This window comes from Podarcis vaucheri (assembly GCF_965113315.1).
Source record: "Podarcis vaucheri genome assembly, chromosome: 2".
Classification (NCBI taxonomy): domain Eukaryota; kingdom Metazoa; phylum Chordata; class Lepidosauria; order Squamata; family Lacertidae; genus Podarcis; species Podarcis vaucheri.
Window position 1 is genome coordinate 65,755,775 of NC_138760.1, and position 22,248 is coordinate 65,778,022.

At 42.7% G+C, this 22,248-nt stretch overlaps 1 protein-coding gene across 3 annotated transcripts in view; it reads right to left on the minus strand.

Annotated features, from left to right (window-relative positions):
• Nucleotides 1–12,691: 12,691 nt before the first annotated feature.
• The window catches only part of RASGEF1C (RasGEF domain family member 1C), an 85,639-nt gene continuing 76,082 nt past the window's right edge, over nucleotides 12,692–22,248 (minus strand). For 2 of the 3 annotated variants that reach the window (XM_082211638.1, XM_082211639.1), the window contains exons 12-14: nucleotides 20,187–20,310; nucleotides 18,334–18,406; nucleotides 12,692–17,096 (exon numbers count right to left, since the gene is read on the minus strand). In XM_082211638.1, the coding sequence (XP_082067764.1) occupies nucleotides 17,072–17,096; nucleotides 18,334–18,406; nucleotides 20,187–20,310 (222 nt within the window). In that variant the 3' untranslated portion in view covers nucleotides 12,692–17,071. The other variant, XM_082211640.1, reaches the window with a different exon arrangement.

Sequence of the window (22,248 nt, forward strand, 5' to 3'; positions counted from 1 at the left end):
TAGTTTGTGTTGTGATATGGCAGCCTACTGTTTTAAAAAAGGGAATATTAATCAGATCTCAAAAGAACATGCCCAAACCCCTTAGGGATGCCTAAAATAGCTCTTTGGATCCTCTCTGAAGTTTGAAATGAATAGGAATGCATCTAAGGCTACAATTCTAACTCCCTGACCCCTTGCTGCTGGAGGTTAGGATGTAACAGAGTTCTCCATCCACTGGCTGGGGTGTGTTGTTTTATGTCTGTATCTATCAGTAGTGATGACCTGGCAGGAGCTCCCGAAATGGGAGGTTATGGTTTTGGGCCGCGATGGATGCTGAACCAATCCACTCCTCAGAGAGGGGCTCATACTGGGTTCCTCAGGTGTGCCAGACTGGAGTTAACATGACAAAATTGGGAAACATGCCTCCAGCATCCATCCTGGTCAGCACTCGTGGACAGGGCTTCAGATACAGTGGTCAATTTGTTCCACCCTTTTGCTCCCAGACAGGGCTGTGGATTGCTCTATAAATTCTACTATAAAGGGCAATTCATACAGCAGGCAAAATTGTGGTGAACTTTCCCCCTCCACTATATTACTACAGATTCTGATGCTTCAGTGTTCCCCCTACTACCTCCACAATAGCATGCCAGGGAGAAAGCTAGGTAACACTTTCCCCTAAGCATGCTAGTTTTGTACGTGCCGTAATTTTATATCTGAGAGCAGACATGGAATCCCCCACCAACAGTGGTACAAACCTGGAAAAGCTTTACCACGTGATTCTGCTGCATTTATGAGCTAGTCCTCGAGCAGCAATGGCAAATCCTGTGAAATGTTGGAAGGTAAACAGAGCGGACACACATATGAAACTGCAAGGCATGAACCTGGCATTCTAAAATGCAGAAACTGTTTTAGAATTTTTGACACGCAGTTTTGCAGTGATTTCCCTCCTGTCTATTAAGTCTTTGATCCATGGCAAGTTACTAAGGATGCAGTTGTAAGAATAATGGCTGGGTGCCCAAGGGCGCCTGTGCAACGTGAAGGTGCAGCCGTTTGTGCTGCTGCTTCGAAGATTCTCCAAACTTGAGGAGCAGATTTTTGAGAGAGACATGGGGCAGCAGTGCAAAGCTGCCACCCCCCTCCCCCCAAAAATCAGTGTGCAAGCAGAACACTGCATACAGTCCTAGTTGCAAGATTAAAGCCCACAATAACTTTGCAATTAGTCTGTATGATTTCATATGAGCAAATTCAGATACTTTGTTTCTCACACTCAGTATTCATAAAAATAAAATTGATTTTATGTATGGTTACATTGTTTTCTATCTTCCTGTGTAAAGAAAGGTGGTTTACAGGGAAGCAAGATGTTTTAACATGCTCATAAGTTTCCAAAGGCATTTGTTATTGCAACAAGGTCATGTCTATAAAATATAACAAGTGTATAATTAAGGGTTATACAGAAATAAATGAAGTGTTTGAAATTTGCAGATTTCTGCACACCTATGTTCTCTGGACTGAAGCTGTTCCCAAGCATTTGTCTTATACCCCAGTCCTAGTCCCAGTTACTTGGAAAGCTGCCCAATCCAAAATGAGTTTACATTTGCAACCTTAATTATGTATTGTAGACCATGATCTAGAATCCTGCACTGGGCTTTCCGCTGGACAAAATAGGTGCCGGATTTCGTACCTTAAAAAATGGCTTGTGGATAGCAGAACCAGAACTCGTTCATTTTCAATGAGTCCTTTCTGCATCTTCCAAGTAAACATGATTTGAAAACACCCCCCACACACACTTAGTACAGGTTCAAATTACAACATAATGTGTTGTTTGGCACATCATCAAGCCTTGACAGTTTTTGTAGTGGAATAAATGAGAACAGGTTTCTTTGACAGCGAGTGGGATCTGTTTTGCCTAAATAATAAGCCACTTTTCCAGTTATCATATCTGACGTCAAGAGATTATTATTCAAGAGATTATTATTATCCTAAAGTTGCCGAAAGGTTTTTTGAAGTGCTATATGTGCTGCTCTGCTGGCTACTCTGCTGCTAGACAGTGAGGCCTGCAAACACTTCTGCAGTTGGTGGCGCATCTGCAGTAAGTTCTGGTGTTCCACCAGTTGGTTGGGCCCAAAACAGGACTTCCCAGGGCAGATTGGTTCAGAACCAAGGACCATAAATGGCCTTGTTCTCTTAACACCTCCCCCTGCAAATGTGCTGTAAACTATGCCAACCCTGGAGGTGGCACAGTAGATTGCGGGGGAGGGGGGAGAAAAAATGATTATATATTATTATGTAACCAGAAGAGCACTCACTGTGGTCACAGCGAGCCCACAGGGTTTAGGAAGTGGGGGTATTACCACTAATCTGCTGTCTACCACTGTTAGTGGCAGCACCAGAGAGAGCTAGAATTATTGGAAAACATTGTAAATGGCTTTTTATAAAAATAGCCATCGCTATTGTAAAAGCCTAACATATGCCACTTTTAAAAAAACCAAAAAAACAACACATATTCTCAGCAGGTCCAGCTGCTATTCTAAAATTAACTATGGTCCTTTATCTAGCTTCTAGGGACAAATCTTCTATAGCAATGCAACCCAATGGGTATTGTATGATGCCAGTTATGTAGATCTGAATTCTAATGTGCATTTTTACTTGTTTATAATAAAATGCAATACCTAAGGAGCCAAATAATTCTGTGTTAGAAAATATCATGCATGTGCATTTTTAACTTTAAACTCATTGGGGTATAGCCAACATGGTGTGAGAGGATTTCCACTTTCTCAAGGGAACTTCCCTTCCTCTCCTCGTCCTCTGCCACCCCCATCTGCCCTAGACAGTTCTCCCAACGCAAATCTAGGGGGAGGGGAACAGCAGGAGGAGGGGAAAGGAATGTCCTATTGTGCACATCAACACATCAGTTGACTTTTCCAGTTTCGCTCCTTGAAATTTAAGTGATATATGAAGATAACAAGGATTGCTGTTTCATATGCATGGACTGTCCTTGGCTCACACTGAATATTAACAATAGCTAGCACTGTTTTGATAAAGCCATGAAAGCTTTGTTCCAAGGTTGCACCACATCCCCAAGAAACTGCATTTGTATATCTGAAAGCATATACTCTGCTCTCCATCCCAATGGCAGATGATGCAAATTACTTACCAGCCTAGTAGGTTCTTGCTAGTATGGCAATGTATTTCATGACAGCAGCACTGACACTGAAAAATTAATTGTCTCCTGTCTGGGATTCTGATCATTCAGTTTTTGGCGCTGTGGTTAAACCACAGAGCCTTGGGCTTGCCAATCAGAAGGTCGGCGGTTCGAATCCCCACAACAGGGTGAGCTCCTGATGTTCGGTCCCAGCTCCTGCCAAGCTGGCAGTTCAAAAGCACGTCAAAGTGCAAGTAGATAAATAGGTACCGCTCCAGCGGGAAGGTGAACGGCGTTTCCGTGTGCTGCTCTGGTTCGCCAGAAGCGGCTTAGTCATGCTGGCCACATGACCCAGAAGCTGTATGCGGCTCCCTCGGCCAGTAAAGCGAGATGAGCGCCGCAACCCCAGAGTCGTCTGCGACTGGACCTAATGGTCAGGGGTCCCTTTACCTTTTTAAGCTAGGTAATTATATTAACCCCTTGTTTTCTGGTTATAGGGTTATGATTAGCAAAAATACAAGAATTACTGCTAACAGTTATGTCAGCATTACTCAGCCTCAGCATGCTTTAAAACAAACCAGGACAGGGCACTTCTGGCAACTGTTTCCTTTTAGGTAGAAATACATTTCTTTGCCTGCTCCTGTGGGATAGTTTAGAATCTAATCAATAATAGTCTTTTATATTACACTGAGTTGTAGCTGAGTGCTAAGTGCTTTGCATCCAGAAGGCCCCTACCAGTATCTCTAGGTAGGACTGGGAGAGACTCCTGTCTGAAAGCCTAGAAAGCTGATCCCATGTCCCAGTGCTGTGAATCCCTATTACTTATTTTGTGGTAACATTCTCTTTAGTTTCTTATTGATGGGAGTCTTAAGATGGAACACCAGGGGGGCAGGGGGAGAGAGAATATCCTGCTCTAGTTAAAACATATATAAACCACTGGCCTATTTTTGTTTTTTGAACAAATTATATTTCCAATACAGACTTACGCAAATGTAACAATTCCCATCTCTTTAATGTTGTTATAATAAAGTGTTACCGTTAAATGTAAAAAGGGAGGGGGAAATGCAAGTCCCATCCACTCTTGTGTGGGTCTACTCCCATGCAACAGCTAAGTGCAGCACAAGTAGATAAACCAGGGCCTTTAGGTATACTAATTAATTGAGATTTTGACCCAAATAACAGATTACTGGGGTTATCATAGTTGCTTCTGATGAGATCTAGGTGAATTATTTCAATTACCTCTCTCTTCCTCCTCTCACCTCACCTCCCCACAAACATCCTTTTGTGCTAAACAAGAGTATTTGATGCCAATGCTCTCTGAAAGGATTTGTATAATATATTCATGTGATATTTCTGGAGAATAATTTGCTTTGCTCCTCACACGTAGCAGCCACAGAGGGAGTTGTCACAAGTGCAGTTAATGGAATTAAACATCAGCAGCAGTTCTCAGCTGGCTACTGAGAGGTTAGGTCAGCCACAGCATGCTTTAAAATGGACCAGGACATGGGTGCTATGAGCTACTCTTTTAGCTTCTGTCAACTAAGATGATGGAGGGAAATGTCTTTACCAGCTACTGTGGAATAGTTTAGGTAATCTATCACTTTAAAGAGCTGGTAAATATGACAAGTCTTTTGAAAAATTCCATTTCCCAAATCACTCATTCACTGAGGTACTCCAGGTGCTGGGCTATTATATGTACTGGAGCTGCTTTGGTGAATGCTTGCAGGTGCTAAGTGTTGGTTTCTGCTCTCTTCACTGTGCAGCAAAGTGCTTGTCACAAGACAATGTTTACATTCCACAGTCAGAGCACTGTTGGGTTTTCCCACGGGAATGGGAAGCTGGATGTGACGTACACTGGTTTCCTGTTTTTCACTGATCTCTCGGTGTTCGTTATTCCGAGGAGAAGGACGGTTGCTTCTCTGCTCCCGCAGAGGCAAGATGCATGTTTGTAATTTCTCCACTTTGAACTGAAAATAAAGCAACTTTAAGCATGTGGCACGTACTGTTCGTCATTCCGTTGTGCAAAGGACTCTGCAATATCAACATTTTGGTTATCGGGCCCAGAAAGACGTAAATCAAACTGAGGAATGCCGGCAGAGGAACAGAGAAACGGATCGGCGTTATCTGCTCTGCGCGTCAAGTTTGATTGATGAAGGTATGTGCTCATGCTGCCCGGAGCAGCCTGGCAGCCTGCCAGTTTCTAGTTTATGGCTTTATGGCCTGGACTTTGAACTTTTAAAAGCCGTTTTGCCGCGACACAGGCTAAGGCTTGGATGACTGGGAAAGCGAAAGTACTTTTTACAAGTGCTTTTGGAAGCTGTACTGTGACGCAGCTCGATTAAAGCAGCAATGATGGCTGAAGCAAAGCTGGTTGATGCTTTTGGGATTCCTAAGCTCAATAAGAAAAATTACACGGAGTGGGTACTTTATGCAGAGGCAATTCTGCGGAAGGAAGGTCTGTTCAATGTTATTACAGACAACCCCCCAGCTCCAATTACAGCTCAATGGGCTGCTAAGGATTCCAAAGCAAGGGGAACGCTTACGTTGATAGTATCCCCAGAAGAGCTCTGTTTGTTGCGTGGAAAGACCACAGCCAAAGAAATTTGGAACTCTTTAAGAGAGGCTCACTTGAGGACAGAAGCTGGTTCCTCAATGTACTACTATGCCAAGCTGCATGGTATGGCTCTTGCTGAAGGTGGAGATGTGCGTACACACCTGATGGAGATGCAGAATCTGAGACATGAGCTGCAACAGAGAGGACTCAACTTTCCAGAGGCTGTGTATTCCTTTATGATACTACATTCTTTGGGTCCAAGTTGGGAGTCCGTTGCCACTCAGATTGCTGTTCAGCCAACTGCTCAGCTCACAGTAGCCTATGTTACTGCCGTGATCCAGAATGAAGCAGATCGCCGGGGTGCTAGCTGCATGGATAAGGGGGAGTCTTCACAGACGTCATCCCAGAGTGCAGTGGAACCACCAGAGGGCGCCAAAGCTTTGAAGGCAGTGAAATGCTACTCGTGTGGACGTCTAGGCCATATGAAGAGGGAATGCAGATATCCCAGGGCCAAGACAGAGCAGCGCAGCGGAAGTTCATCGCGTGGAAAAGGCCATAGCAAAGGCAAAGGTCCAGTGTCCAGGACAACGCAGCACAAGGCAATGGTCTCACGCTTCACTCCAAAGGTTGCAAAGGTCCAGAAGACATCTAGATCTTTCTTCGTTGTTGATTCAGCAGCTACCCACCACATGTGCAACGATAAGAGACTGTTCGTGTCTTTTACACCGCAGGAAGGTGCGATTCACCAGGCGGATGACCACACGATCCCCAGTCAAGGCTACGGAACTGTTGTTCTTCACAGTTTGGACTTATCGATACAGGATGTACTGTACGTTCCAGATGCCACACACAATCTTCTAAGTGTGATGCAGCTGAATGAACGGAACATTGACGTTTCCTTCAAGAACAAGAAATGCACCATCACAAAGAAAGACGATTATGTATTGCATGCTGAATGTGTTGATCGTTTGTTTGTTTTGTATTATGATGATGTTGTGCAGAATGATACTTGTTGCATTGCAGGTTCTAACAAAAGTTTGCATGCAGAATGCATTCATGATTTTCACAGGAAATTTGGTCATTTGCATTTTGAGGCAGTATCTAAAATGCCTACCTTGGTTGAAGGTATGACTATTAAACCCTGCAGGTACCACATGAAGTGCAAGGCATGTGCAGCAAACAAGGTGAAAATGGCTGCGAAAGGTAAGGTGTCTAGTAGGCAAGCTACAGAACCATACCAGATTGTTCATGCTGATTTAGTTGGTCCACTATCGCCCTCTTTGGGTGAAAATAGGTTCTTCATGGTTCTCATTGATGCATTTTCCAGGTATATTTACGTGTATAATCTCAAGCAGAAATCAGAGGCTTTCCCAAGGTTCAAGGAATTCTGTGCTTGGTTGGAAAATGTGCATGGTAAGAAGATAAAGATTCTTTTCACAGATCGCGGGGGAGAATTCACTTCTCAGCAGTTTGAAGCTTTTCTGACTGAGAAAGGAATTCAACACGATTTGTCCAGTCCTCGCTCGCCATGGCAGAATGGACTTTGCGAAAGGGCAAATCAAACATTGCTTCAAGGGTTAAAAACCTTGCTGCATGATGCCAATCTTCCAGAGAGTTATTGGGCCGAAGCTCTCTCGTGTTTTGTTTACAGTTACAATCGCAGGTTATCTTCAGCGATTGGTTGTACCCCCTATGAGAAGATGTTTGGCAAGAAACCATACATCAAACACATGAAAATTTTTGGTTCTGACATGTGGATTCACTCACCACAAAGCTCCAAGTTAGGCAAGCATGGATTGCATGGTATCTTTCTAGGTTATCAGAAAAGTTCTTACAGAATAATGATGACTGACTCTAAGACAATTAAGCTCACAAGAAGTGTTGAGTACAATGCCAAGTGGGGGGAGAACGTGGGAATTTTCCAATGTTATCCTGATGACAGTGATGAGACTGAGGATAAGCAGCCGCAACAACCCACACCCACTGATGAAGGTTCTGATTCTGAGTCTGAAACTGAATCGGATAATTCAGAGGATTTCAAGAGTGCGAAAGCCTCTATGCGACCCTCTGAAAGCTCTGATCAGGAATTGGAAGAACCATTGTTCACAATAGGTCACTTTTCTCCTAAGAAGGAAGAGGAAAGTGTTGAAGACCAAAGGCTGATTCGCAGGTCACAAAGAGCCACAAAAGGCAGACCTCCAAAGAGATTTGCTGATGAATTTGCCAAGACAGCAGTAGCAGCTGTTAAAAGCTCCAGGAAGGTATTTGAACCTTCAAGTTTCCAAGAAATCCAGGATTTGGATTCTAAGGAAGCTGAGCCATGGTTAAATGCAATGAAGGCTGAGCTTGATTCCTTAGAAAAGAACAAAACTTGGGAGCTAGTTCCAGTAGTTCCAGGAATGAAACTGCTTGGAAGCAAATGGGTCTTCAAAGCAAAGACTGATCAAAATGGCAAGATAGTCAGACACAAAGCCAGATTGGTAGCCAGAGGTTTTGCACAGGTACCAGGTGAAGACTATCACGAAACCTACTCACCCACTGTGAGATATGAGAGCATTAGGCTTATGCTCAAGCTAGCTGCAGAGGAGAATCTACACATTAGTCACCATGATGTGAATACAGCATTTTTGTACGGATCTTTAGGTGAATCACTTTATATGCTTCCACCTGATGGCGTACAGGTAAAACAGGGATTTGTTTGTGCTCTGAAGAAGTCCCTTTATGGTCTCAAACAAAGTGCACGGTGTTGGCACACAAAACTCACTGAAGCATTGTTTTCTCTAGGTTTTCAGCAAGGGAAAGCTGATCCATGTGTGTTTGTCAAAGAGGAAGGGCAAAAGAAGCTGTACTGTTTGTTTTATGTTGATGATATTTTATTCTTTTGGAAAGATGTCTCAATGTACAATAACGCCCTAGCTCAACTGAAAGAGCACTTTGACATGAAAGATCTTGGTGAGGTAAACAACTACCTATCTCTGGAAATAGAAAGAGATCAAAGTGGTAACATTCTAGTACACCAGTCACGGAAAATTGCTGATGTGTTAAGCAAACTGAACCTGATGGATGCTAACCCTGTAGACACACCGATGACAACAGGTTATCAGGTAGAAGACACTGAAGAAGCATTTTCTGACACTACACTGTACAGAAGTGTGCTAGGCAAGCTAAACTTCATTGCCAGATGTTCAAGACCTGACATTGCTGTTAGCTGTAATTTGCTAAGCAGACAAGTCAACAATCCTACTATTAAGGATTGGAAAGCTCTGAAACGCATAGCACGCTATTTGAAAGGCACTATGCATTACAGACTGAGATTTAACAATCAGAAGTCTGGTGGTCTTGAGATTTTTGCAGATGCAAGTTTTGGAAGTGACACTACAGACAGGAAAAGTACGTCTGGAGTTTGCTACATGTACAATCAGGGTCTATTTGATTGGTCATGCAAGAAGCAAACAACAATTAGCTTAAGTACTTGTGAAGCTGAACTGAATGCACTGTCTTATTCACTTAAGGATTGTGAATGGTTGTTACAATTGTGCAAAGACATGAAAATTCCTGTCAAATGTCCAATCCAGGTTTACCAGGACAACAAAGCATGTTTGGCTTTGCTGAATTCGGAAGGTTGTAAGCAAAGCACGAAGCACTTGCAGTTGAAGGTGCAACATGCTAGGGAACATATTCAGAAGGGACTCGTAACGGTGTCCTATATGCCAGGTAATGAAATTCCTGCTGATGTATTGTCCAAGATTGTATCAAGGGATCAACACTGTACCTATGTACAGAAGTTGGGTTTGTACTGATATTGTACGAACACGCTGCCCAGTGATGTTCACGGAAAGGGGGAGGATGTTGGTTTCTGCTCTCTTCACTGTGCAGCAAAGTGCTTGTCACAAGACAATGTTTACATTCCACAGTCAGAGCACTGTTGGGTTTTCCCACGGGAATTGGAAGCTGGATGTGACGTACACTGGTTTCCTGTTTTTCACTGATCTCTCGGTGTTCGTTATTCCGAGGAGAAGGACGGTTGCTTCTCTGCTCCCGCAGAGGCAAGATGCATGTTTGTAATTTCTCCACTTTGAACTGAAAATAAAGCAACTTTAAGCATGTGGCACGTACTGTTCGTCATTCCGTTGTGCAAAGGACTCTGCAATATCAACAGCTGCTTTGGTGAATGCTTGCAGGTGCTAAGTGGAGCTGCAGAGTGTCAATGTCACCAAGTGACAAGTCAGCTCCCTCTTTGCGGGGGACTGCTTTGCGGGCAGGAATCCGGGTCCTCACAGCAACCTGGCAGTGGGGAGAGTATTGCAGCCCATGCCAGTAGGAGCCCCAGCCGCATCACGCCCCCGGCCGGCCAATTGGGTTTGCCTGGGGGCGTGGCTATGGCCGCTTAAATTGCAGTGTGGCCAGGAAAGCAGCCTCCTTTGCATCCATTCTTGGGATCTCCCAGCCCACCCACCTTCTTTTCTTGCGTTGATTGACTTTGACCTTGCTATGACTTATGTTGGTTGCCTGGTTGTTGGGGATGGGTAGGAATTTTTCCACTTGGCAAAACTGGCTCTAGCCATTTGGTTTTTGCCTACCTAGTAGCAATCATCACAACTTTTTAAGGTTAGGCATTGGATAAGCCTTATTATGGGAGGAGAGGTTGTTGCCTCCACCTGCCCCTTCTCGTTAAGGGGATCCCGTCAAAGGGATCTGGGGGTGTGGTTCCTGTCCAAAGCCTGGGCGTGGGCTAGGCTCATGCCACAACCCCATCAGTGACCCTGGGGCTGCTCTTAATTGATGTACATCATAGGGCTCCCCTCTTCCGGTGGTTGACCCTTATGAGACTTCCTGCAGTCGGGCAAGAGTCAGGATATAGTCTTGCTTCACCCAACTGCCTAAGCCAAACCTCTCACATCTGTAACCAATAAAGTTGTGGTCTTATTTATCCCATTAACCCAATATACTTGTGTTTGTGTATTTATTCTGGAGGGGACTGTGGGGCCCAGGGCCTTGCCACGCAATCTCTAGTCTCAAGGACAGTGGAGAGTTTGCTACCACTGTACTGCTGTATTTACTGTAGGTTACTGTGCAGAGCCCTAGTAACAGTTTGATAGCTGGCAGACACAATAGGGATTATAGTGGTACCTCGCAAGACGAATGCCTCGCAAGACGAAAAACGCTCAAGACGAAAGAGTTTTCCGTTTTTTGAGTCGTTCTGCAAGACGAATTTCCCTATGGGCTTGCTTCCCAAGACGAAACGTCTTGCGAGTTCTTGAGAGTTTGTTTCCTTTTTCTTAAGGCCGCTAAGCCGTTAATAGCCGCTAAGCCACTAATAGCCGTGCTTCGCAAGACGAAAAAACCGCAAGACGAAGAGACTCGCGGAACGGATTAATTTCGTCTTGCGAGGCCCCACTGTACACAATATCTTATTCCATCCATATTATGAGCCAAGAAAGTTAAAATATGTTTACTTAAATTGTGCATATCAACAGTATATGCAAATTTGGCTAGTTTTACATAAGTGTGGTTAACTGTTTTTGAAGTTTTACATTTTTCCCCCTGGCGTTTTGGTTGCAGGCAAAGAGTGGCGTAAGGGAAGGAAGTTGGCGGGTAAATTAATATGAGATATTGTTCTTAAATAAAATGTATCCCTTTGTTGGGTACAGAGTAACAAAAAGAGGCACAGAAGCTCATTTCATCCTAACCTTACAGCAGGGATGGGGCTTCTAGATGTTGTGGGACTCCAACTCCCAGAATCCCTGACCATTGGTCATGCTGGCTGGGGCTGATGGGAGTTGAAATCCAACAACATCTAGAAGCCAAATATTCCTTATCCCTGCCATAGAGACTCTTGTTGACTGCACATGCACACTTTCAAATATATTTTTACAACTATTAAAGCTAAACTTGATTAAAGCCAAAGCACTCCTAGAAGCTAATTTTTTTTTAAGGAATCTAAGCTCTTCAGAGATACCTGATGTACAATTCTTAGATTGTTTGCAGTTATGTTCAAGCCAGATAGACTTTAAACAAACAAACAAACTGCAGGATAGATAAGGGCTGTTCTGTAGTGATGTGGAACATCACCACAGGAAGCCAATTCAATAAACAGTGAAGAGAAAGCCTTGCTCAGTTTTTCTAATGCTGTGAGCCTTATATGAATTTTCAGCTGCCTTCAATGTTAAAAAGGTGCTTGACAGCACATTTGAGAAATAAGGCCACTTATTCAAATATATGGCTTTGTTTTATATCTTCACAATCTATAGTTGCGGTTCAACGTCTGACAATTCTACCTTCCAGTAAGATGCCCTGATATTAAGATCAGCTGGAGTTGCAGACTTCTTTTCAGGCAACATACCAAATATTCTTGCATGATTTATTGTTAGGGAATTACTACAATTCTAGGACTATCTGCACCAGCGTGCAAGTGCTTAGGAGCAGAAAGATGAAGAGCTATGCTTTTCAAATATCAGACAACATGTCGTTGCCTCAGGCAGATGTACAAGCACACCCGTTTTGGATCAGAGCGTACGTCATCTTTCCAGAGTGCTATTATACATTGTTGGGAATTCGGTTTTACTTCCTACAGACATATCTGCTATGGACCACTGAAAACAAATTAGAATTTTCACTTTTAAAACGCAAGATCATCATTCACCACTTCCACATAATGTTAGCCATTATAGTCATAAACAGGCAATTTAAAAGATGCATGTACTTAAGCGAATGGCCATTTAGAGATTGCACATATGGCTCTGATTGTTATTCATGAATACATTCTAGAACTGGTTGGAATCTACGGAGTCTACACAGAAACCATTTTGGCACTGATTTCATACAGAAGGCTGTTAAGCTGAAAAGGACCTCTTTTCATCAGCACATATTCAAATGTTAATAGCAAACTCTTTAGGAATATCAAAACTGGCTCTGGTTTTATCATCCTGGTTATCAGATAGCCTCCCTAAAAACATACCCCCCAAAACAGCCTATTAATTGACCAATAAAGTTTTGTTAAGTGTTTTTTGGGGGGCGGGGCGGGGTGAGTAATCTAGGACCAACTAGCTTTTTTTTTAAAAAAAAACAACAACTAAGGAGAATGGACTTAGTTTTCAACTTCTTGTTCCCCTGTAACATCAGTGCAGCCAAATTGGTCAATGTGTAATGCTGCAACTATAGAGTGCAGATGTAATGCCCGATGAGCAGCCATAACATTTGCTTCATAGAATCATACAACTGGAGTCCACCTGCTAACTTCTTGGCCCATGCGGGAAATCCAAAATTCGATCAGTCCCAACAGACTTCTGTCTAAAGACTTCAACGACTAGGGAGAGGCCACTGCTTTCCTTGGCAATTGATTCCATTGTCAAACTGCTCTTACCATTAAGGAATTTCTCCTAATGCTCAACAAATATCTGCCATCCTGTAATTTAAGCTCTAGTCCAGTCTTCTTCCCTGTTCTGTGGGACAGTCTTTCAGATATTTGAGGAGTACTATCATGTCCTCCCTCAGCATTCTCTTTTCCTGCCTAAGCATACTGAATGGAACTCAATATAGCGTTTTTCTCCCAGTGTGTAGTTCTGGAGGTTCTCCTAACCTCCACTGAGCCAATTTTGGAATGTGTGGAGGGCAGGCAGGGAGAGTGGAGGGAGGGGAGCCCCATTGCTCAAGTGGAAGTCCTTATACAGGGCTTCTGCTGACAGGCTGGCTAGGTGAATCCTGCCCATTCCGTTCCTTCAATTTTGATCACAGGATTTATTTTCTACACCTTTGACCCTCCTCTGAACCAATTTGAAATGCCCAGAATTGGTCATAATGTTCCAGATTATGTCTCCCTATTAGTACATAATAAAATGAAACTATTACTTCTATGACTTGGAGACTGTTGGTTGTACACAATGGTGTGCAAACAGACTTCCAAGGTCCACCCCCTTTCCCCACAACCCTTCATACACTCCCCTAAATTTACTCCCCAGCAGATCTGGAGGGTACACAAGGGGCTGCAAGGGTGGCAAGAAGAAAGGGAAACCCCACTGTGCAAGCCGAAGTCAACTTTTGATTTACTGCAGTCCCAGGATTCTTTTCACATGTACTGCGGCCAAACCATGTGCCTTACACCTTGGCATGATTTCCCTCCACCCTCACCCAAGTGGAGGATTTTAGCATTTTTCTTACCTGGATTTCTTTTTGTTAAGGTAGACCCAGCTTCCCATTCTATCCAGGTCATTTTGCATTTAAATCCTGTCTTCTGAAACAATCTCTCCCAGTTTTGTGTCATCTGCAAATTTGATAAGGATAGCCTCCACCTGAATCCAGAGGTGGCTAACCTGTGCCCCTTCAGGTGCTGAACTCAAAACTCGATTGCCCATGGTCATAGATGATGGGAGCTATAGTTTGTCAACATCTGGAGAACAAAAGATTATCCACCCCTGATCTAACTCATTGGTAAAGATGCTAAAGAGTACTGGATCCAGGATGAAGCACTATGGCACTCCACTTTGAAGCCCTCCAGTTTGATGAATAACACTGATGAGCACTCTTTGAGTAGTTTTCTAGCCAGCTCTGAATCTACTTGACAGTATTATCATCTAGCCCACAATTAACCACTTTGCCAATCAAAATATCACGGGGGACTTTGCCAAATGCTTTGTTAAATCATATCCACTGTGTTTCCACAATCCATTACACTAGTTGGCCAATGAAAAAGAGGAAGATAAGATTAGTTGGGCAGAATTTATTATTGACAAATCAATTCCGGCTTCTGCTAATCACTGTTTATCAAGATGCTTACAGACTGGCTGCTTCACATTCTGTTTGTCAAGGGTATTGCTGAGACCACCCCTCTAGTTCATTCCTGGTAGGGAACTCAATAAGAAATGCAACCAAGGATTCCAGCAACACAATACCCTTTATTAACTTTACTGCAGCATCTTCTCTAGTACCAAAGGCAAACTGACTGGTGTGTAGTTTGCCAGATCCCGCCCTTTTGAAGATTAAGACAACCTTTGCCCTTTCTCCAGTCCTACAGCAACTCACCTGTTCCCTAAGGTTTCTCAGAGTCGGGTCTCTTACCTCCAAGCCAGATGCTGAAAACCATTATGGAAAGAGACCTCAATAGATTTAACAGTGGGTCCAAACACTGCAGCTCTCATGCAACAGCCACCCAAAACAACTTCTACATTGTGGCACTCTATGCGAAAAATGTAAACTTTGTTAAAAACAAAACACCTTACCACATAGTGGTACTGATCACACAAATCAAGTTTGTATATAGACACTTGCCTGGTTGTCTGTGACAAATAAGAATCTGCCAAGGTGACCAGGCAATGAAACTTACAAAATATTTCCCCTTCTCTCTTTCTTTTTTGTCCGGTCTCTTTTAGGCTACAAGCAATTCACATAGGGAGGGTGGGTGGGCAGGCAAGCATACATTTTTATGAGTTAGTAACTTATTTGTAAAAGACTGGCATAAAGTGTTTTCAAGCCAGCGTTAGCTGCCATGATACAAGATGTCACTGTAGAACACAAATAACAAGGGAGTGTATAAACAGGCTTTTCAAGAAGTGATAACACAAATCCCGGTAGATGCAGTCATTGAGTTGCATTTCAGAGGTTAGGACTGCCTCATTTAAAAGAAAGCACCAGTGTCAGCTTCTGAGAGCCCCAGAGGAAGTCTCATGTGGGTAAACACTCAGAACTTGAAATCAACAGTCTAGTTAAGTTACTGTTCAAACACATCCTGGTGTCTAATGCTTGTTCAGTAGAGTGTCTGTTTCATCCTTGATCGTTATGCTAAAAGCTTACATGTGGTGAGAAACAGAGGTGGTTCTTGTGGATTGTACCAGCTGCCACTACATGTGAGAAGTAATGTGTGGCAATCAATTGTTCATAGGATACACCCAAGTTCTATTTTCCTTCCAGCTTTTTTTTTTTTTTTTTTTTGAGCTGGAAGGATCCTGAAATTTGGCTGCACCATGAATGTATTGATATGCACCTAAAGATGAGTGTCAGTTATCTTTTTTTATATGTAGTGAGCACATGTCATTCCAAGACCAAACTTACAACATGCACAGTTGGTTTTCGACATCTGAACTGGTAATCCTGTTACAAAAACAGCCTCAGTTACTAAGTGAAGGCTTGCACACCTCCCCATAGTTCTATACACTTAGTGACAAGAGATATGAATTTTACTTCCATCCTATTTCATATTTAAATTATTAAAAAGAGTTATGTTACATCTGTTTTACATGAAAGTACAATAACTAAGCAATTATTACTTGGCATTTGTATTATGCAGCAGCTTCCTGATCTCTATTGAACAACACAATAGATGGCAAACTGTTCACATAAAGGGAGAGCAGTGACCATAAAGAGGAGAATTATAAAATAAGAAACCAACCTTATGAACAGTGTGTAGACAATTCTTTTACCAAAGTGCAACATTTCATGGAGTGAAAAGTGTTCTCTCAAATGCACTGGAAAAAGAGCCCCAACGTCTTAGTAATTCCCCCTCTCACATATTGTTTGCCTTAGACATGAAGACAAAATGAGCAGGCAAAAGGAAAATAACTGTTAGAGCCCTTAACAGATTAATCTTCCATCAATTGTCAATGAGGTAAGGCCCCTTTGAAGACTATTCTCTGAGTCATCAGTCAACAGAACTAGAGAATATGCTACATGCTTTATACAGAGGTAAGTATGACGGAAAGCCATTGACTTCATCAGAACAGCTTAGCAGTTGACTGTAAGGAAATAATAATAATGATATACACCCCAAACATAAGGAGAAATAATGAATGTTCACAGCTCATATGCTTCTATGTTATTATTTTTTTTAAAAAAAGGGAAGCGTTTGCATGGATTTTTCCATACTGATGTGGCTTTGTATTAAGTCTTTTATCTCCTGCCATCAGAATATTGTTCACTGAGGCTGAAAGCTGTAGAGGAAAAAACAAGGTTTTCCTCCCCCTTATGTAGCAAGTGGCCAGATTAATGCTGTGTTTAGCATAATGCACTTTTGACAGCTCTTGGAGAGTTATTGTCCAATACACCCTGCTTCACACACCCTGTACCTTTCCAGTGAAAATCTTGTGTTTGCAGCATCATGGCTCTCCGTGCCATTTGCTCTTCCTTCAGAGGCAAGTGTAAACAGCGATAAGAACTCTGTTCTGGTACAGCCATGAAGAAGCCATCTCCTGGCCTTTTGCTGTTTGAGAGTAGCTAGAAAACATCATTGTGCGTGCAGTAAAAATACACCTCTGAATCCAGTGAACCACAAATAGTCCAAAATGCACACAAAAATAAAGAATAAAATCTCATAAATCCCAAATAGGCATCTTTGGAATCAGTAGTGCAAAGTAGTTTTGCTGATTTTGTTTGTTTGTTTGTCCTACTGCAATTATAGATCTTTAGCTTCAAGTCTTTCCTAAGATAGTTGTCCTGCAAAGGAGAAACATGAGAATAGGTAAAAGAGCAAGAAAGTTAGTGTGACATAGAGTAATTCAGAATAGCCATGTTTTCTGTTCTGCACTGAATAGATGACTGGCTATGTCAAATGCCCAAGGGAAGTAACAGGAGCAAAGGAGAAACTCAAATGGTGCAGCCCTTACCTCAGGAGAATCTCCGAAATACCTACACTGCTGACCAAGATGCCTTGCTGACCAAGCAATAGAGGAAACTATCACTCTCCATCTTACCACTTTTCTTAATCACATTTTGATATATTATCAAATGTTTCTAAGACACAAAGACATGCATCTTCCAGCTATTTCCGTCCATGTATTGTGAGGACACATTTAGGAAAGATAAGTGGCCACAAATAGCATTTTCAGTCTTAAAATTTGTCTTACTCTAGCAGTAAAAAAAAAACTAAATAGTGAAGTTTTCTGTATGCTTCCCAACGAAGTCATATTATGAGCATTGCTACGCACTTTTTAAAAAAGGTAATAGTCCTGACCCTTCAATCTAATTCAGCTTGTTCATTCTAGAATCAGTATGTCACAGCAGAGTGGCTCCCATTTAACTAAGTCATCCTCTGAAAGCTAGGCTTCATGTGATGTGCCCTTTTATTCTATTGTCAGGAATGGAAACTAGCACAGCTATCTCTATGGTATAAGTGACACCAGCAACTTCAGCTGCATACTGCAACATAATCACTGGTAACAATTGGGTGGAAGAGAATACCTAAAGGTTCTCAAGTGTTGGAGACTTAGTTCAAAGGTCAATCTGAACCCAAGCAGCCATGATTGTGTTCTGGCCATTAGTGTACTTTTAGGCAAAAGTAAGTATCTTATGGTATTACTGCCTTTGAGCCAAGCTACACACACAAGTGCCTGTCACAGTAGTATGCCCTCCTTGCTCCACTTCTCCAGTATCAGTTGCCCCTTCCCAAAAGGGTTCTCCCATTAAAAGGAGTCATCCATTACATGTGTGTATGTGTGTTCACAGAAACAGAATTGTACAGTTGGAAGGGACCACAAGAGTCATCTAGTCCAACCCTCTGCAATGCAGAAATATTTTGCCTAACTTGGGGCTTGAACCCACAACCCTGAGATTAAAGAGCCTCATGTTCTACTAGCTGAGCTATGTGTGCAAACTCCAGTAGCCACCCTCTCCATGCCCATATCTACCTATTTCCACTTCGGAAGATCATGACCCAACATAAATGAAATAATACCTCAAGGTTTTCCACCTCTCTTTTTCAGTTTGGTTTTCCGGACTTTCACTTTCATAGGAAGCCAGATACAAACCTAAAAAAAAAGGAAGTTTTAAAAGACAACATTCCTTATTGAGACGATTAGTAGCCCACAAGGGAGCATTCTAATCAAACAAGGAGGTTTATGTTTCTTAGGTAAGCTGACACTCATCTGCACACTTAGTGGGACTCACATCTGAGTAAGCATGAACAGGATCAAGCAACACATGCTCAAAGTGCTTAAATATCTGTAACCACAGTTTAAACTTAATGGGTGATTGGAGCCAGCATGAATGGAGATACAGATGTGCATCTGGATCTTCATCCCCATACCTATTCAAATGTTAATTGACCGAATTGGCCGCAGACAGCTTCTACTAAAGAGGAAAAGATGTGCATCTTCATTCAGACCAACCACTTGTTAGTGCAACCGGTACTGGACCATATCAGTGTATGTATCATCATGGGTGATAACTACACATATAATATGTAAAAGGTTCTTCTACAACAGGACTGGGGAACTCCAGGTGGTGCTGGACTACAACTCCCAACATCCCTGACCACTGGCCATGCTCACTGGGGCTGATGGGATTTGGGGTCCAACACTATCTAGAAGGTCGCAGCTCTGCTCAAATGAGAAGTAGCATCAACCAAGAGAAATAGTGTGCAAAGCAATCTTAGTTGGGGAAAGGGGCTGGCCAAAAGTCTGACATGGAACACAGGAGGAACCAGTCTGGTTAGGAGAGTCAGCTCGGGCTCTGGAGGCTACAGCCAAGAGCCCTTCAAACTTGTGGATTAAATCTGGGCTGCCTGGTTTATTCCTGGACTCTCTGGCAGCCTCAGAAGTCTTTCCAGACCTGCTTTCTCCTTACCAACCTGTGGGCTTCACCTTCCTGGAATCAATACTTAAACAAGTTAGAGTTCCTGTCTTGGACTCTAACAGGAGATCTTCTGAAATGCCTTTGGCTGTTCCAGAAGACTCTGAGCACTGCCAGAGTTTCGCTCTTCTTGTTTCCTTTTTATAGAGCTCACTATAATTATTATATAGATATATGTTAGCTTGGGCAGCTGTTGCTTGTGCAGCTTGGACATAATTTTCCCTTGCTACATTCTAAATTCATGTGTGGCCAGTGAAGTCTCAACTGTCCTGTTTGATTAATGTGGATGAGTTTTAAAGACTGCTCTTTAAAAATCAAAAAGTTCAGAAGCAATCTAAAAGTCAGTGAAGCCTATGGGCATGTCTAGGCAAAGCTAGCAAATTCAGCCCTTATCTCTGATGCTGATGATAATGGGATACGACTGATTTAACCCATTAGGAGACGGCAGAGAGCAACATGATAGATTGGATGGGTAGGAAGAGAAGTCAGACAAAAACTCATTTGCAAATGGGTATGATTAATTACATGATGAAAGAACTGAATTGAAAGGGTTCTCCCCCTTTAAGCACATATTAAGAGGTAACTAGATCTCTGCTGTGAGCTGAGCTCTGCTTTTCCTGCCTACAGCCATCACAAACTCAGAGATAGATAGACTGGTTGACTTATAGGGAACAGTAACTCTGTCTTTGAATGTTTTCAGCAATGACATTCAGAACTGCCCCTTATAGTATGACTGTCAGGCCTGTTTCTCTGTGAGCACTGCATGCAGATGATTTGCTACGAGCAAGATGCCTTGTCAAAAAGTTATGGAAACAATAAAGGCCCAGATAATCATTCTTATATTGTAGACAATGGATCTGTGCGATGACACATTTTGAAAATCATATTTTATCATTAACTATGGAACAATGCTAGTAGTGAACCACTATAGCATTTGTCAAAAAAGGAATTTCTTACCATCTTCAGTAAAGATGGGCGCAGTATGTAAATAGTGGATGATGTTATCATCTCGCTCAAATGGACATTCTACTTGTTTCCATGTTATAAATTCACCTACTTGCTTAGCCAGTTCCAGGAATTTCTGTAAGGATTGGGGAAGAAAAAGTATTGTCTAGGTAAACGGAATTTGTGTGTCAGTAAAATTATTTCTGTGGTTTTAACATTCCTCAAAAATGTTAGCTGCTTAATGTGTCTGGTACCGTATTTTTCGCTCTATAACACGCACCTGACCATAACACGCACATCGTTTTTAGAGGAGGAAAACAAGGGAAAAAATATTCTGAACGAAACAGTGGATGTATCATTTTTGTGCTTCATGCTGTGGCCACAGACATGTGATCTGATGGTGAATTTGGGCTGACCCAATGCAAAGATCCTGAGGATCCATGTGGATCCGTGCTTTGTAACCACGTTTTTGCACCATTGCAGCCCCAGACAACAGTGGGTGCGTGATTTGGGGGGGGGGCAGGCTGTAGCCATGGACATGCTATGTTCTCTGGTGGTGAATTTGGGGGTGACCCAATGCAAAGATCCTGAGGATCCATGCTTTTTAACCACATTTTTGCACCGTTGCAGCCCCAGGCAACAGTGGGTGCATGATTTGGGGGGGCAGGCTGCAGCCATGGACATGCTATGTTCTCTGGTGGTGAATTTGGGGGTGACCCAATGCAAAGATCCATGTGGATCCATGCTTTTTAACCACATTTTTGCACCATTGCAGCCCCAGGCAACAGTGGGTGCATGATTTTTGGGGGGCAGGCTGTAGCCATGGACATGCTATGTGCTCTGATGGTGAATTTGGGGTGACCCAGTGCAAAAATCCTTAGGATCCATGTGGATCCATGCTTTTTAACCACATTTTAAGTGGGGAGGGAAGGAAAAACACAGAAGGGCTAAGAATGCAGGAGTGGGGTATAACGGGAGGGAGGAAAGGAAGGCAAAAGTTTCCCCCACGCACCCACCCAAGCCAGCCAGCTCTCTCTCTCTCTCTCTCTCTCTCTCTCCCACCTGCATGTTTTCAGCAGCACCGGAGCACAGAGAGGAAGGAGCGGAGCACAGAGAGGAAGGAGCGACAGTCTGCTTTTCCCCTCTGCTTGCCTGGAGGGGAGGGGCTTTCCCTGCTCTTTGTTCCGTTTGAGCAAACACAGTAACGAAACAGAGGAGGGTGGGCAGTAAGACCCTGAGGTAGAATGCAGGAAAGCAGCAACTTCCTGTCTCACGGAGCTCCCTTCTCCCTGAAGCGCGGTTTGATTTTTGCCTTATTTTTCGGCTCCAGGGACCACACATTCGCTGCATAACACGCACAGACATTTCCCCTTCCTTTTTAGGAGAAAAAATCTGCGTGTTATAGAGCGAAAAATACGGTATATTATTTTTAAAAGGTAGGAGCAAGTGGGTTGTTTGTCCAGCACAGCTTTCCTTGTGTTTCTGTAACACATGAAAGGAAATGATGGTGCTTTGGTAACTGCATATGAAAGGCAGTATATAAATATTTTAAAGAAAAGAGTTATGCAGTTGTAATAAAATCTGCATATCTCAGGTAAGCAATGCACATGTCTCACACAATGCACAGGCTACTCTATTCCTCTGCTGCTATCAAACTGTGTTTTAAATAACAGGCATTTCATGCAACACTTGGAATATAAAATTACAACAGTTTTGGTGGAACTGAATATGAACCAAAAGTTTAATCCCACCAACTGCTCTACCTTTTAAAACATGTAAAAAAAAAAAATTAAAATCTCTGAAGGGGGAGATAACTTTTGAGTAGTTGGGGGGGGGGGTTCAGCATGAAAGGGAGTTGGGGAACACCCCCCCCCCGGTGTGTGCATGGTGTTTCTGCATATGAGCTTTTGGACCATGCCATCTGAAATTGAAAACTCTTAAGTAAAAAATGTTTAAAGGGTTTATATGAAAAAGTCTGCTGGGAATTGTTTGACTTTGGGGGTAATCAAGGTAATAATTTTTTGTTCATGTATGGTTTTTGTTGCATTCTGGAACGTAAGCACAAGGGCTCAAA